General features: G+C 33.0%; 1 protein-coding gene across 1 annotated transcript in view; it reads left to right on the forward strand.

Moving 5' to 3' along the window:
- The window catches only part of LOC149411359 (uncharacterized), a 270,274-nt gene that overhangs the window by 20,486 nt on the left and 231,286 nt on the right, over window positions 1–18,502 (forward strand). Inside the window, exon 2 of the mRNA XM_089647466.1 lies at window positions 9,530–10,541. Within this exon, the coding sequence (XP_089503592.1) occupies window positions 10,226–10,541 (316 nt within the window). The 5' untranslated portion in view covers window positions 9,530–10,225. The remainder of the gene's footprint in view (window positions 1–9,529; window positions 10,542–18,502) is intronic.

The raw sequence follows: 18,502 nt of genomic DNA on the forward strand, positions 1-18,502 counted from the left end.
TAATGTAGGTATTAAATTATTTTATTTCTACAATTATTCTTATTATTATTATGTATCTTTTCTCGGGAGATTTTTCAATGTGGATGAGTGTTTCAAGCTAATAATTATTGCTTATAAATAAATGTTACCCTTTGTGCTATGAAAAAAAATTCTTGTCTTAAACATTAGTTTACAAAAAAAAAAATAATTAATATCTTATTTCTGATTGTTTTTATTATAATTTCATTTAGAGTATCATCTAGCATCGTGCCGCAGTTAACCTGTAATCATAAATGATGCGTTTGCTTGAATAGGTATATATTGAGTTTATAGTTTTTCACTGATCCATTTATGTAGGTATGTTTTACATTTTTAACGGTGAATGGTTTTGTTTTGTAATGTTTTATCAAATAAAATTGTAAAAAATAAGGTATTTTTAATAACTTCAAATTGTTAAAAATAAGGTATTTTTAAAGTATTGAAATCCAATCTTGAAATAAATATTTTTTTATTGTAGCCTGAGAATTCCCCGTTTTTGATAAACAATATTTATGAGAGATCTGGAAACGGTATTTATAAACTCGTAATAGGATACATATGAGAAACCGGAGAATTTCTCTCTTTTTCTTAGTAATGACGGCCCCCATGGTCAAATGGTTGAGATTCTGGGTCGCGGGTTCAAAATCCCAGCAAGCGCAAATTAATTCAATAATTATGTGATATTTCATAAATAATTCATAAAATATAATGCATTTAATATAATATATTTTCCGCACGGCCAAGGATGGGAAATGCGTTCAGTATTGCCCTGAACAAAAACCACCATTTAGAATAGAAACGTCATCATACTAGGAGGCTATCTCTTTTATGGTGACCATTTATAGGGATTGATTAAATAAACTGAAAATTGCAAAATTATAATAGAAAATAGAAAAAGACATTCGTAATATAAAACATAATTTTAATATAATTTTAAAATATCTTACACACATAATATCGTAGTAAAATGAAGAAATTTACAAAAAGACAAAAAACACACCTCAAAATATTATATTTTTACAAAAATACACCTCAACATTTTGGAAACACATAAGGTAGGTACCTACTTTATAATAAATGAGTTTTATGAAACAAACATTAGATATTAGCAAAAATTATTACACATATAGTATAATGAACATACCTATTACTGGTAAACAAGACATGTCGATCATCCAGTTGATTAGTCAGACATCTCTAAATACAAAGTTTTGAGATAATGAGGAAAGCAATGTTCGAATGCTCGCCATAAACCAAATATTATTTACATGTGTCTGTATTTTATAAATTAAATATGCTATAAAAAAATAACACCGGGAAGTATAACGGTTCGGTACATTAGTACGACATTTTTAAATTTTCTACAAATAACCCAGAAAACATATATTTTGTTTGTTTTTTCATTTTACATATAACTGTATACTCAACTCAAATTCCGATTCTTCGGAGATGTCTGACTAATCAACTGGACGATCGTTATATTTACATATTATACACAAATCGCGTGATGAAAATCACAACTTGAAATGTAAGATATTTACTCTTTATCGTATTATTACAAAGAATTTTTTTTCTTGAGCAAGTGGAATGTAACATATACACACGGCACGAGTTCCCAAAATTGAAGATGAAATAAACGAAAATTATAACCTAGCTAGAAGACAATAACTTTTTAAATAAAAATTCACAATTTAGAAAAACACACACAACACGATGAAAGTTAAACCCAAACAACATGGAATAAAATCAGCATTATTAAATAGCGAATAATTCTGTCAGCTATTAATTTTGGTACATACATATCCCAAACTTTAATTTATTGGTAAATCGAATAAATATACTCCAGAATAAATTGTATGAAAAAATGAAATGCAAAGTGATTACCAAGAAATAATCTAATCTAAAATTGGGATCATATTTATAAAAGAAGACAAAACAAAAACAAGCTGACGTTAACAACACAATTTTTGCGTAATTTGATGGAAAAACATAAAATATAATGTTATAAGAAGGTACAGTAACTATTGGATATTATGTCCGGTTTTTGACAACATTTCACTTGTAAGATATTATAGCGTAATGACTCCTGGATATATACTTATTGCACAAGACTGCAAAAGTGAACTAGATGTTCTGGAAAACATTGTAAAATTGATATCAAGTTATCAATAAACAATCGCATAAATTAACAATTTCCAAATGACCACGATGCTTTGAGCAATTGAAACCTTTATACATAAATTTAAATGGAAAATGAGAAAAGTGCACCACGTCTAAAACAGTAGAGGGACTTCTTATAAAAAAGTGATAAACAGAGAAATGATTAAAAGCACAAAAGATATGGTCGAAAAATGTTTGTTTTCTTATAGAAAAATATGTTGTTCATTTACCAAATGTTAGTAAGTGACTACATGCACTATCATGAATGCTTTAATTATTTAAAATACACGTAATTTATTATTAAAAACTATAATATTAATATGAAATAAACAAAACGGATTTTTATGCAAAATATTTTCCAACGTGATCATTTTAAAAATGAAACAATTCGACTGAGAATACACCAAGATAACACAAACAACCAGTACACTAATTGAGTTTGTGTAATCAAATGAACGTGAACAAATTCTAAAATACTAGACAAACCTAAAATTGCAGATCATGGCACCATTAGTATAGTGATGACTTGAAAAGAAACAGCAAAAATACTAGAAAAAGTGAATAATAGAAGAAATTTCTAAAGGTCGGATATGCTTATTACAAAAATGACAGATTGTTTGTTAATTTTAAAGTTCTATGAAATTTCTATTCAAGTTCTGTTATGATATCAGTATAGGCCAGGTACTTCACAGAACTGAAATAATATCGGAACTTGAATAGAACTTTCGCAGAACCTGAAAATTAACATCAAAATTTGATGAATTGTTTAAAATCTGTCAAAAGATCCGTCCTAAGCAACTTTTATTATTTTAACAACATTCATTATTGGCATTGTCCTTGATAGTTTTACAGTTAGTACAAAAATTTTCTTGGACCCTGTGCAGAACACAAATAGATTTCCTGCAAGTATAACAACACAGCTTAGTTTTTCTATCAATGTTGCGCGGGCAAAGATAACACCGTCTTCGTATTGCCTTGGTAGGTAAAACTTGTACTTCATTTAATACAATATCGTCGCTTGTGCTCGGCATAACTTTTTCAAATAATTCGAAGCCGTATTGCTGCGCTTTGTGAAATTTTACACCGCTTTCTTTTCTACTTTTAATGTTGTTTTTCACTAAGTCCATGGCCAACTCCCTGATAAAGATTTTTCGTCTGCTTCGGTCATTTGAATGCCATTCTGGATATTTAGTGATCCAAATAACATAAGCATTCAAGGCAGCCATATCTAAAATCTCCATGAAAATACGAAATGGCCACCTTCTTGTCGACCTAACGCAGGAATATTCCCTTGTCATTTTGTCCCCGGTGTCTACAGCCCCCTTTGTTGAGTTGTAATGTAATATTATATCTGGCTTTTTTGACTCTGACGCTGATGAAATTTTGTCGTCGTGGAATTCGGTTGAAAGAAGAGCCACTGCACTCTTCTTTTTCGGCACATAAGAAACAATTGTAAGTGCATCGGTAAAACCAAAAAGGCTTGTATGTAATTCCCTTTGCGGAGAAGGTAAAAATTCTTTTGGAATTTCTCTTTTATTCGACCTCAATGTACCAGTCAGCGTCAAATTATTATCCAATAATTTATTGGCAAGAGGTATTGACGTGAAAAAGTTGTCTGTCGTAACACCTCTTCCAGAACCGTAATATGGTGCTACTAAGTCAGTTACGACTCGTAACCCCTGATTTACTTCTCGGGCATTGCCAATTTTGCCCGTGTATACTTGAGTATTTAAAATATAGGCTGTTTTGGCATCAGCTGCCACCCATATTTTAATTCCGTATCGTCCAGGTTTGCTTTTCATGTATACACGGAAAGGACATGATCCCCGGTACGTCGCCAAACGTTCGTCTACGGTGATGTGGGAATCCGGGGAGTAATTTCTAGTGCAAGCTGCGTTAAAATTTTCATAAATTGATTTTATCGCCTCCAGTTTTGTCCCACTTTGTGCGATTCTTTCGTGCCTAGTCACTCTATCATCAAATCGTAGAGTACTAAATAAGAATGCAAATCTATCTCTAGACATAGCTGCTGTATAAAAAAATTGCCTAAATAGATCATTCGTTGTCCACAACTCTTTCAACTGCATCTTTCTGCAACGGTTTCTCCCAGCAGCAAGCAATATGCCGATAAAGGATTTAATTTCATCCGTAGAAATTGATGCATCATCGGCTGTGCCCTTGTTTTCCCTCACACAAAAACGTTGGGTTTCAGTAACTATTTCTTTGAGAATATCGTCAGTAATAAACAATGAAAATGCGTCTCCAATAGATGAAATATTTTTGCTTTCATTTGTCAGGCCAGGACGAGAGTAAACAATATTGTGTTGCCTACTACGGGATTGTGTCGGAGGAACGGAACTCCACTTAAATCCAGATTTGGAAGTAAAAGATTTTTCTTCCGTTTCATCAGTAATCTTTTCGGCATCTTCGTCAGAGGTGTCGGATTCACTTTCAGAAGAACTTTCAAAAGAAACATGATCTTCAATGTCCGATGTGTTTTGAATGTTTTCAAATTCAAAATCACTGTTTGACTCATCACTACCAGAGTCTTTCTCTAATAACGCTCGCACCTGCTCAGCGTTTAAAAATTTTTTGGGCATTTTTTTAGAATTGTGTAAATTTAAAAAGTAAGTAGGTAAACTTGATATCGTAACTGAATCTGCAATCAGAGCCTGCAATCTGTAATCAGAAAAAAGTAATTATGTAGCATCAACCCACTTACTTTTCAATAATAACTAACTAAATATCTAATCATCACGTCGTTTCCCGCAGGGGTACCTAGGCAGAGAGGACAGACCGCCAAAAACTCGGTCTTGGTACACACTCTTTGCCTCATTCACATTCATATATATACAGTCAAACTTGGTTATAGCGAGCACAAAAAACTAAATTTTCTCCTTAGAGCGATTACTCGTTTTATCCAAAATAGGTTTTCTAAAAGTCGTAAGTACCTACCTACCTGCCCCTACTATTAATATATGTGTAGTGTATTAGAAAACAACACTTTTATTCATAAAATTTATAATCAATGATTGTTTTTAATTTTTCGTTTTCCCGCTCCACAATTCCTTTCTCAAAACAATCAACACATTATAACTACCTTCACCTGGTTCGAGGCTTCCAAGAAAAATAACATTAAATTGCCAGTCGTAATATAATCAATAGCATGGGCATATTGTAATTTTACTCATTGCACTTACATCAGCCTTGCATTCTTTGCAGATTTCCACATTTCTCATACGATCAAATATGGTTTTACCACACATACTCCTCAGGGATCTCATATCAACAGCATTCAGTCTACTTTCATCATCATCATCTGCCAGTTCCATGCCTCACTGCCATACATCAGGGTAGGTACAAGCATTCCACTGTGGACTACTAGCTTCGCTTCTTTAGACAGCTTTTTGTTGGCGCCAACGGAATTCAGTCCTCCATTAATGGAGTTACCTGCATTTACCCATCTTTCAATATCTCTATCAGCCTTCCCATCTGAGATTGATATTCTCAAAATATCTCAAATCGAAAATTTATGCATCCAAAAAATAACCATGGGTGCCTTCCGTTGATTATGTGTTTACATTTTTATGTTTTTAATGATCTATCAAATAACGAAGATAAAATAAAATAAATAACAAAAACATCTTGAAATTATTATTTCACATAAAGAAAAGAATTAAATGATACCTTTTTGTTAATTATAATTAATGTAAGACTAAATTTAACGCTTCTTGAGGTGAATTTTCACAAAAACGGCGCTATTTAAATCATATGGTCATATTCTAATGCGTGAAAAACTAGTAGGTACTATTAGTACTACTAGTAGTACGATTATTCTATAAATTGTATGGTTTGAGCAATGGAATACATAATGTTTACATGAAAATAAATTTAGAATTAATATAATAATTTTTATCATAAAATAAAAGAATATGGGAACCAAATGAACATTTTGAGTAAAAGCGCAAAAACAAGCTGCAATAATATGCAGTTATAATAATAATACACCGAGAAATTTTGACACTGATACCATCAATAAAAGCAAACTATTAAAATGCAATATTTTAATATTGTGGAGAATAAATAATGTTTATGAATGTAAGTAAGTCCAAAGTCATGGTATTTGAAAGAGAGAGTATGAAAACAGTGTGCAATATAGTTGTGAATGATGAATACTTGGAGCAAGTGGATGAGTTTGTGTATTTGGGAAGTATGTTTACGAGAGATGGGAAGGCTGATAGGGATATTGAAAGAAGGGTGAATGCAGGTAACTCCATAAATGGTGGGTTAAATGCCGTAGGCGCCAACAAAAAGCTGTCCAAAGAAGCAAAGCTGGCAGTCCACAATGGAGTGCTGGTACCTACCCTGATGTATGGCAGTGAAGCATGGAACTGGCAGAGGAAGGATGAAAGTAGGCTGAATGCTGTAGAGATGAGATCCCTGAGGCGTACGTGTGGTAAAACCATGTATGATCGTGTGAGTAATGTGGATATCCGCAAAGAATGCAAGGCTGATGTGAGCGTAATGAGTAAAATTAAGAAAGGGACCCTCAGATGGTTTGGGCATGTAGAGCGAATGAATGAAGAAAGGAGCGTAAGGAGAATATATGACGCAAGTGTGAATGGTGTAAGAAGTAGGGGACGCCCGAGGAAGACATGGCACGATCAAGTGAATCAGATACTTGAGTCGGGTCATGTCAAGAGTCAGAAAAATAGAAGAGTATGTATGAGACGATGTATGAATGTGAATGAGGCAAAGAGTGTGTGCCAAGACCGAGTTGTTTGGCGGTCCGTCCTCTCTGCCTACCCCTGCGGGGAAACGGCGTGATGGTTAGTTAGTTAGTTAACACCCCTGAAACATATACTTTTATACGCCATTGCATAAGATAAATGTACTTACCAATCTGAAGACGCCCGTAGCACTGTGAAACTGGTCCGTTCCCAAAGAGAATTATTTAACACCAAAACACAAGTTAGCAATAACCGAAAACACTATTTATTCGCTGCAGTCTTCAATCATACTGTACTTTAAACTTTTGAGCAAGTTCTATCTTCCAAATTCCAACAAATTTAAAAAAATAATTGTCTCTTTCTGGTCTATTTGTATTTCATACGACAAACAGAGACGGATGCAATTTTAATTGTGTTCCTAAAATGTGTTGCTCATAGAATGTATAAGGACACCTGCGCCGGATGTTACCCAGACGAAATGGTCTGGGACCGCCAAGTGAATATCTTAGTATTTCAAAAGGACATATGAGAAGCGCTGTGTCACCGATTCGGATTAAGTCCTTTTCATTAATAACTAAGAAATTACTTACTATCCCTTAAAAATTGTCCAGTTACCGCCTCTCCCATTTCAATTCCGGTCAATCATTAGGTAAAGCAAAATGGTAAAGTGATAATAAGAATACTAGCGTGACTCAATTATAACGGTGTAGCCCTTTTTATTACAATGCAAAATTTATCTTTCGGCTACCGGCTTCGGCAGGATCTTCGTCCAGTTCGTGGAAACGTTTATAAAGTCCCGCCCCGTAAAAAATATTCTATCAGATTTAGATGTAATTTATTTAATATCTTAAAAAGTAGTAATGCGATATAAATTTTTTAAATGCAGATCGATAGCTGAATAGTTTTTCTAAGATTACCTAAATTATTTGTTATATGGTGTAAAAAACCATCTAGATACAGCTTAAAACTCTAGTTAGTGTAGAATTATAACCCCGGTCCGGGGTGGAAGTGTTAAATTTATGTTGTCATTGGTTCTTAAGATACGCCGCTCTATTGATTTTGTATTTTAAGAGATTTATTTTACAATGTACAATTTTTAGTTGTTTTTAATAATACTTGCATGATTTCAAGTTAATAAAATTGCTAGTGTTACATGAAAAATTGTATGGACGTGTCCAAACCGGTAATGAATTGTAAAAAAATTAAAATTTTGGTGGCGTGTCTGTATGCAACTCCGGAGCAATGAACTCTAGAAATGGGATTTTCTTTGATTTACAAAATTTGAACTGATTTGGACAATGATTCAGACAAGCGATAATGTTCGTACTGAAATTAACTACTCGTCATTAAAAAAAAATCGTTTGATACGTGTATTTCTTCTGCTTGAACTTTTGACATATGCAGTTATTTTTCATGTTTGAGGCAATTTTATTTAATTTTTTATAAATACTTTCAACGTCGTTCAAAATTCAAATATTAAAAAAAAAAACTTTTATTTCACAAAAATACAGAGTATAAAGGGTATAGCTTATAGGTCACATCTTATTTCTTCCAGTTAACCCAAAAAATACACATTATATTACATAACCTAACAATTACATGTTAACAAATGTATGAAAATAAAAACATAGGTATTTAATTTATGTGAGGTATTCATTTAAAGTGTAGTGAAATTTTTTTTAAAGAAATGTTTTTAGTGATTTAAATTTAAGTATGTCGGTTATTTGTTTGATGCTACGTTGAAAGTTGTTATATACTTCAATGACCATCTAGTGTGGTTCTTTTTGAAATATAGTTTTGTTTGCCTTTGGGATTAATAAGTTTTCTGTGAACCATGTAGCGTGTTTATGTGTTGAGTTTTTTTGTGGGAATTTTTATGGAGATGATCGAACAAACAGGCATAACTCCATTATATTTATGTCCGTCACTGTCAGAATTTGAGAATTTAAAAAATTGGTCTACATGAATCCCGGTGACCAGAGTTTTCAATTTTTCGTAGGCACCTCTTTTGGATGATAAAAACATATTTAGCGCTTACTGAGTTTCCCCAAAACACTATTCCGTATTTTATCATTGAGTATACGTATTCATAGTATGCGGTGATTATTGACACGATGTTTAAGATATTTTTAAGGGTGCCTAGAACAAAAGAAAAGCTACTAATTTTTGCTACAACTTTAGATACATGTCCTTTCTAGTTTATATTTGCATCTAGCTGTATTCCCAGCAGTGAATAGGTTGGGAAGGTTTGATATATAATTCCTACAATTATTATCAAGTCAATCCTTTGCCAGCTACGTCACCCATCATTCTATAAGAAATATTTTTTGTTTATTATGATGGAAGTAGGAGAAATACAAATGTTGTTAAATTATTCGTTACCCGTGAATTTTTGTTTTATTTTACAAAAACGAAAGAAAAAATTTTTAGAACATACAAATAATACGGTGTTATTACGATACATGTGTATGTAGGACAATGCGAAATTTTGATCTCTGACACATTGTAAATTCACTGTAGGTACTTTGCAGAATGTCAAAATAAGTTATCGAATATTTTTCTTCAACAACCAAAACTGATTAAAAATAATTAATAATATCTAATGATTTTTTAAAATACAGAAACATCACAAATGAAGTTCTTTGAATATCTCCCCATACAACAAAAAATGCTGGTGGAAACAAATTTGTAAGCGTGGAAGTGTTTTATGTTCGATAAAAAACAGTGATGTAAAGACATGAAAAAATAAAACGAATGTGATGCCTTCGAAAAGAAAAACATGGTAACAATTTTCCATTGTAAAACAGATGAGTTATTTTAACAAGGTGTGAAAAATGAGTCCGTTTAAAATGGCATACAAGTTATATTGTGTATTAGGACAGATCCCCAATTAAAATGTAAATGTGAAAAACTGTAATATTATAAAAACTTTTACTTGGTGTAATTTTGCAATTTTATACTACCGAGTACTTATAGTATTACGCTGATTAAAGAACACAAATCTACTTTCCAACTTTCTCTCTCAAATCTGCACAACATACCAGAATTATTGGGTATGCCAAAGTTCCCCTGGCTTCGAGCATTTGGGACTCTCGGGGGTATTCCTATAAATAAATAAAAATAATAACCGTATTTTGAAACAGTTTAAAAGATAAAATGGCACTAGCCCATAAACTTCAATGTGTTATTATGAATCTCTGATATTTCTCTAGTGTTTAAACCACTGCACATTTGTAATGGCATGTCGGTGCAAAAACTTCAAAGTATGCATTGTGAAAGAGTGTTTCTACGAGTGATCTGAACACTGTGCATTTAAAATGGCTTATACCACATTCCGAAGTGCGAAACGGCGTATGCCACTTGCACCATTCCTGATACCCTTGCTGTTTCCATGGCTGTTATTTGGGTTACTGGACTTGACCCTGGGCCAACTGCATGACGAGTCATTTCCTTCGCACCCGAGTGATGAGGAGAATGGCAAGAGACTGACAAGGGAGTACAGACTGAAGCAGGGGGTGGTGAAGGGGTTGGTTTTGGAGCCAAGGGATGGAAAGGGACTGGATGGGGTGGAGGTGTTCTTGGGTATTCCCTATGCAGGGGCTCCAGTGGGCGGGATGCGGTTTATGCCACCAGGTAAGAATTTTATAATATTTTTTTCTCTTTTTTTGCAATTCTGTTTGTACTTAAAAAATATTCAATCAAAGATTATAATTATTATTCGTGTTTATAACGCAATGCTCATTTTGCGTAAATCAGTCCCGATTTTGAAAATGACATTTAAAATCAAAGCAAAATCGAGTTTATTGAACCAGATTTCACGCAAAACTAACGCACATCACAAACAACCAAAATTATTATGTTTGATTATGGCTAGACAAAAATTTTGACCCAATCAAATAATTTGTAAGTTTCTGAAGTGAAAAGTTGTTCATTGTTCTAATAAAGTGGACTTATTTCATCAAAACAAATAATTTTTCAGTTTTTCCAACTAACTACCCTGTCACATGTAACATATAAAAAAAAATGCAATACTCTAATTAAAATCTAAAAATAAAAAAATCAATCCGTAAAATATAAAGTGTTTTACTGTAATAATTTAAAACTTAAAATAAGAAAAATTGTATAACTAAAGATTGAAACTCTATCATCCTAACTAAATGCGGATTTGATAAGACCGACATTTATTTCGTATATTAACTGCATTAATGTCATCAGAATTCAGAGGAATGCATATTAGTCCGCTTGTGCATACATGATTGCCACCAATGTCATCGAAGGCGAGTCAATTTACCGAGTTTCAGGTCGGGGAAGTGGATTAATGTACGCTTCCAAGTTTTGCATTCTTTCATTACCGAAGTGAAATGATACAATATTACGTTTTAATAATAATAAAAACGCTCTTTCATTCAACTTGCTCTCGGTTCTTAGAACAGCATTTATCTAAAAAAAATAATAAGACATCTTACCCAGTCTAAAGAAGCACACAATTTCCTAAAAGTGATTTATATCAGCTACAAGCGTCTACTTACTAAGCGAGTACTATAAAAGCTGGCTAAACTAAGCACACACTGCATCGATTCCAAATGTTGTGGGTTTGCGTTAGTTAATGTATTTATTATACATTAGCTGACGAGACCCGGCGTTGCTCGGGGTTAAGCCTTGAGGTGATTTTCTCACATACAAAACATCCAATAATTTGTATTATTATTAACCTTTCCTTATCTGTGGCGTGTATTTACTACACATTGCTTCTAATAACTTTAATAACTCTATAAATATAATAAATTCTGGGTTCAAATTTAAGGTATTCCTCCGTTATACGTTTATGCAGTGAATTAAACAATAATATTTTACATAGTTTTCAAATTCAATTAAAAATCAGAGATTTTTCTTAAAAATCGGGAACAAATACACCAATACAATCAACCGTGTGATACTAATACGCGAAGAGTGTGCGAGGAAATGACATGCTATTGGTGTCCCGCTTTAATTCACTATGCGGGAACATGAAAAATCCACACGTCTGCAGTTGTATTTTGATTTAGACCATCGATACGTACGACCGCACAGCTGTGTTTGTGCCAGCCGCCAGCTGCTTGCCAGTCGGTCGCGGGCCGTCGTTAGATAGGGACTCCTCGCACGTTTTTTTACCATCTGCAGATGGTTTTTTCATGTTTTCAGCAATTAAATTACAATTATTATCACTTTTGATGGCATTTTTAATGTGGAAATAATATTATTGTTTTGAAATAAGTATTTTTTACACTTGAATACCCCATACATTTTTCTTACTCCCATTTTGTCGTTCACCACATGCGCCACATGTTGCCATACTTTTTGATTAATTTGATCGTGTCATGTCTTTCTCGAGCGTCCTAGACATTTTTTACCATTCTCTGCTATTTACCGATTTGTTACTTTTAAAAAAACTACACTATATCGACTTTTATTCGACTCCGTATCTCATTTCAGTGCAGAGATAATGGTCTCTTTACGGCGTGATTTTTACGGCGTCTCCGACTTTCTCAGCTATTCAACCCGCTCTATAAACACTTCTAACACTAATAAGAACAAATAACAATTGGTCTAGTAGTTTTGGAGTCTATAGGATACATATAAAGAAACATTCATTTTTATATATATATCTGGATTAAGTCAGTCGAATATTTGCTTCAAAGTATACAGTAGGTAAAATAAATACATCTAGCGTACCTAAACGATACCTGAAATATATTTCTTTGCAATAGATTATCGTCAAATGTAAATATGAAATGAAATTCATTTGTATTTATCTATAATAGCAAAAACAATAACGGCAAACATAATCCTTGATTGCTTATTGTTGCAACTCCAACAGAACAATAGATTATTTTATTTGTTGTGGGGTTTAAGAAAAATTCGTTAATGAATTACTTAAAATGAATGCGCATTATATTACTAGTCGTTTTGTGAATAGTACACTTTGAGTTCAAAAAAGGATGTGACTAATTTTCACTAAATAAATCAAAACAAAAATTTCTTCTGAAATCATACAATTTTTTAAGTCGGTACTAAAATACTTACCTACCTAATTAAGAACCATATAATATAATAAACGTATATTAATATTATATTATTTTTTTTTTTAATTTCAAATAAAGAATCGTACAAATAAATAAGTTATAAAGAAATTTCACAATCTTAAATCTTTATCGACAAATCTTTAACGACAAATCTTTTTTGAAACTGTCTCAAGCCGATGGGTACCATTTTATTCAATTGACAGCTCTTAGCAGGAACCACGACTAAATACAAATAAAGAGGTAGTATCCAACAAGGCCACCACCTTGAACCCGAACCGGGACATACAACACCAATTAATAAACATGAAATTTCAAAATGTCGAGTAAAAACCGTTCGGTTCGTGAACTCGTCCCTCGGCGGAATCTGTACCCAGATTGTCCATGATAAAATAACGAGTACATCTTTGTTCTGGTATTTATAATGATGATGCCTATTTTTTATTCATGGCTTGTCTGCAGGTTTTGTCAAAATACGCCTTATCTCTTCTTTGTGCACCTCTTTGATGTAATTTTTCAAAAAAATATGTTTTAATATAAGTACTGCACAAGAGTCCAACTGCTCCCGACAGTTAGTAGCCATAGAGACGATGACATCCCCAACTGTTTTGAAGCTGAGGGAGTAGATAAGGGAAGAAACAAATACGACTAAATCTACATTAAGTTTTGATTCTGAATAATGATCGTACACCAGATCTAGAAATACTAGTGGGTACTCAATGGCACAAAATTATTGTTTTCTTATTTAGAGCAGTCACCAGATTTCAAATCCTGTTCAACAATCGATTTCACAGTCAAATATAAAGACATCACACAATATCTAAAAGAAAAAAACAATATAAAATGAATATTTTAAAATGCAATTTACTTCAGCCGTTCAAACATCTCAGAAGATTGATGTTCCCAGTTATTTTATTTTATAATACAGTGAGCATTTCTCTCATACTGTACCAAAATAAATTCGAAACGGATGTCAAAAATCCGAATGATGCGATGAGTATTTCTAAAAATGTTCGCAGCTCAAACAGAGAAAAGGGAAAAATTCTCCTGTCAGCATTTTGACGAGCGTTTAATCAGACTCTTCCTGTGGCCAAAGTCAGTTTGACGGGTTTAAAAAAACCACAAGAAAATATAAAAGTTCCCTCTCTTGGCCAGTGCATGGAAGATCAACTATAAAATTTGTGACACTTATAGATTATAGTTTACATTCTCTTTACATAATTTGGGATACTTTTAGACTGTAGTTTTCATTCTCTTAGTTATACAATTTGTGACGCTTCTAGATTATACTTTGCATTATCTTTACACAATTTGTGACACTTTTAGATTACAGTTTGCATTCTCCTAGTTACACAATTTGGGAAACTTATAGATTATAGTTCGCATTCTCTTTACACATTTTGTGACACGTTTAGATTATAGTTTTTATTCTCTCAGTTATACAACATATGCGACTTATAGATTATATTTTTCATTCTCAAAGTGACATTATTTGTTACCCTTATAGATTATAATTTGCATTCTCTTAACTATACAATTTGTGACACTAATATTATAATTTGCATTCTATTAGATACATATATTGTGACACTTACAGATTAACGTAGGGTTAAACCTGTACTTACCTAACCTAACCTAACCAGGTTGGATTATAGATTATAGTTTGCTCTCTCTTAGTTTTACAATTTGCGATACTTCCAGATTATAATTTGCATTCTCTTAGTTATATATTTTGTGACACTTAAAGCTTTTGGATATTTCATAAAATAAGGTATACTTGTTGCACGTTCCAGAGTGGAAGATACTTTCAGTATCACCCTGGTGTTATAACACCATACAGAAGTTAAAACTTTGGTTGAAATGGCTTTAGCCGTGTTTTATGACCAGGTCTAAATAACCAGGAACTCCCTCCTTCCCATCTCCTTCCCCTCCCCACTATTTTAAGCCTAACGACATACCCCAAATGGGGTTGCCATTGTCTCACCTGCTCTAGACTGTTGGGAGCATTTGGGATTCTTGTGCGGTATTCACGTAAATAATACAAAGTTTTTTTAACTCATGGATCATAATTTGCTTTCACTAAGTATAGTAAATAGTAAGACTTCGAGAATTTACTAGTGCAGACCAATGAAAATCATATATATTATTTCTGTAGCTTTTGAGAATATTGTGGCCTTTCAAAAACAAATATTATCATTTTTTATTGTTTAATTATATGTTTGGTTGACAATTTAGAGAGTTCCAATAAATGTTCTTATATAAGTCAGAATATCAATAGTAATCGTGGATTTAAAGCAATTGTAAATCATGGAATATGCAGTGTTTTTTATATATTATTATGGTGTCTTCTGCGTGCGACGTTATGTCTTCTCCAAGCTTACGGTGACACATAACTAATAACGGGGGTTCACTCTTGGCACACATTTTAATTAATTCTGACGATTTCGTAACCGAAGACCCCTACGGATGTAAGTTATTTATATTTAAGGTTAATAAAAACAGTACCCTACCACTGAAATATTTTATGTAAAAAGGTTTGAAAAGGAACTATAAAATTATCGGTAAGAACTGGATTTATTTTTTCTGGATAACGAATTAGAAACTTCCCGAGGGATCCCTCTAGAAATATCCGTTGTTTTAGTAATACGTTCATCAGAAGTAATTAAAATAAACCCCACGGAAAAAAAATTGCTAGGCCTGCTAAGGCAAAGTCGACCGTAGGTCCGTCCATTTGTTTTTACACGACTTTGCCACTTATTTTGTTAAGATTCCTACTTTATTTGAGAAAATTGGTAGGGAAAATTCAATCGTAGGTCTGTCCAATATACCAGCTTGCATATTTCTGTTCATGGCTTCTTCACTTACGTCATTATGATTCCGACATTATTTTAGGGAATTGTCTCGTCTTAAACCCTGTGCTAAAATTGTTTCCAATAAATTGACATTCCAGGTTAATTGGTCAAAAAATTAAACGAAAAAAATTCACATTAGCATAAAGTATTTTTACTTAATAAAATAATCTTGTTACCCACTTTTCTGATGTAATTTACAATGAACAGTTTCAATTTTGAAAATTAAAGGTTCATTTCAAAAGTTCAAAAAATACAATATAAAATCGTGATTACAATTAATTTTAAATTCAACAATGCAACGACAATTGATATTAGTAAGTTTAATAATTAAAAATAGTTTTTTCTCAGTTAAATTATTTCATTCTTCGTATTAAAAATATGTTATTTTGTTCAAAGAGAATCAACTGAACAGATTTTGTTTAGTTGTACATCGAATTAATTAATTAGTGAGAATTAAAAACCTAGCTTATTTTTTAAACTGACTTAGTATAGTAATATTATTGTTGGCGGTGTTGCCATTGCATGTTTAACTACAATTTGTAAGAAATGTTTTGAGTTTTTTATGCGATATCGGATAAAAAGTAATAACTCTACAAATAAAGTTAAACTAAGGCATCACTAGCTGACAAAAGATTAATTTTATATTGAGAGACTGAAGGGTGTAACGGAAAAGGTAGAGAAGGGGGTAGAGGAAGATTGGGATGAAGAGTTCCAACTGCTTTCAACCGACTGGAGCCAGTGAGACTGGCATCTCGGCAGTTGAAGGTAGTTGGGAGGGGAATGAGATGATGAAGAGAAAGGTGGGGAAGTAACTGGATATTCATTCAATCTTGTCACCAATCACACAACTAAAGTAATTTCAACGTTTCAATTCCGAATAGTGGTCTTTCACCTGGGCGATACTAAGAACATCGACACAATGTGTATATGGCTTTGTAAATAATTAGTGACTTTAAACACCTTATTAAATGAAAAAAATTACTTTTTGAATTTAAATGATTATTTTGAAGGATTTCTTCAGACCAAAAAAATGCTTATAAATGATATCGTCAATAATGCAAGGTGGTTGAAACGTATTCAATCAAATTTGTTCTTTGAACAATCAATCTAGATAATATTATCAACTAGTAACTACTCCTAACAAGAACCCGGCATTGCCCGGGTTTTGTTCTGCTTTAGGGAGGTGGGAAAATGGGATATGTGTGGTTTTTTGAAATCTCATTTGACCTTCGGTTTTTTTTACCTTTTTTGACGGTTAAGTGCTAATAAGTTATTGACGGCTTCAGTGGTTAAGGGGTAAGGGTCTCGACTTGCAATCTTGAGGTCGCAGGTTCAAATGCCGGTATGCGCAAGTAAATTTTATTGATTGATTTGGGCTATTCCACAATATAATCATTTATAAAATAATATACGGTATATTTGGGTCACGATCCAGATCAAAAGATACTCTCAGTATCGCCCTGGTGTGAGACTACCATTCAGTTTTAAGAAGTTGCTTAAAATAGCTTTAGCCGTGTTTGGTGACAAGAACTGAATATTCAGGTTTTCTTCCACCTTCCTCTCACCATTCCTTCCCCTCGCTACTACCTTCAGCCTCACAACCTACCCCAATTATTGGGGATGCCATTGTCTTACTGGTGCCAGGTGGTTGGGAACAGTTGTTGATCTATTGTGCGGTATTCACATAAAAATAAAAGATTTGTATACAAATGGAATCCATTCCGATAATCAGCGTGTCACAGACCCAATTATTTATATAAATATAGAAATAGAATAGAAGATTATAAATACTCGAAAAACAGGCGCGTGATATATTTACAAAAATAAAAGACAAATTGCCACCACCCTAAAATATTTTTTTTACTAATAATTTCATTGAAATAACGTAACGGCGTTCATAACAAATGATTATCCTCTCGATTCATTGCACGTGTTTACCTAGAAGTAGTATCAAGATACAGAGGCTGAAACAACGAAGGTAATGAAATGGAAACATTGTCGAATCCGCTCTTTCTTTGTCCCCATTTCTTCGTCGGATAACTCCCGTTTTTTTCCAATGATTGATTGCAGAGATTTGTTGTGAGTCACTGCAAAAAATTATTGGAAATCTGTGATAATAATGAAAGAAAGAAGGAGGGTTTTTTCTGCCCTTTACCCGACCGCTTTGGTATCGCTCGTTCGTGTTCGTGCCTGGTTTTTTCAACACTCTCTCATTTATTTTTTTCGCCCGGTTCGCGTTGTTTTTCGGAATTGATGATTTCGGGAAAACTTTCACGATTTATACAGTTGTAGGTACTTGAATTGTGGTGTTGTTGAATTCTAGCGCGGACCCGTGAAAAACCACGGGATTATCTGAATTCTCGACAAATCAGTTTCAATTTTGAAAACGACACTTAAATTCAAAGCAAATTTGAGTTCATTAAAAGATTTCTCGCAGGAATAAATTAAAGAAAAAATAACCGAATTGTTTGATTAGAAGACTTACTTATTATCCTTTTATATTTGTGTGTTCACAACAATTAAGCATTTCATGCACTCAGGTAAATTAGTTCGTTTTTTGCACAACAACGCATACAGGTCTCATGGAAATCGTTGCGTCTCCCTTACTGTCATGGTGAGAAATATGGCTTAGAGGTGTTAGGAAGAGAAAATACTACGCTTCATTATCTAATTTAAAAGTTAA

Source organism: Hesperophylax consimilis, chromosome 26 (assembly GCF_061612785.1).
Source record: "Hesperophylax consimilis isolate HC1 chromosome 26, BYU_Hcon_1.0, whole genome shotgun sequence".
Classification (NCBI taxonomy): domain Eukaryota; kingdom Metazoa; phylum Arthropoda; class Insecta; order Trichoptera; family Limnephilidae; genus Hesperophylax; species Hesperophylax consimilis.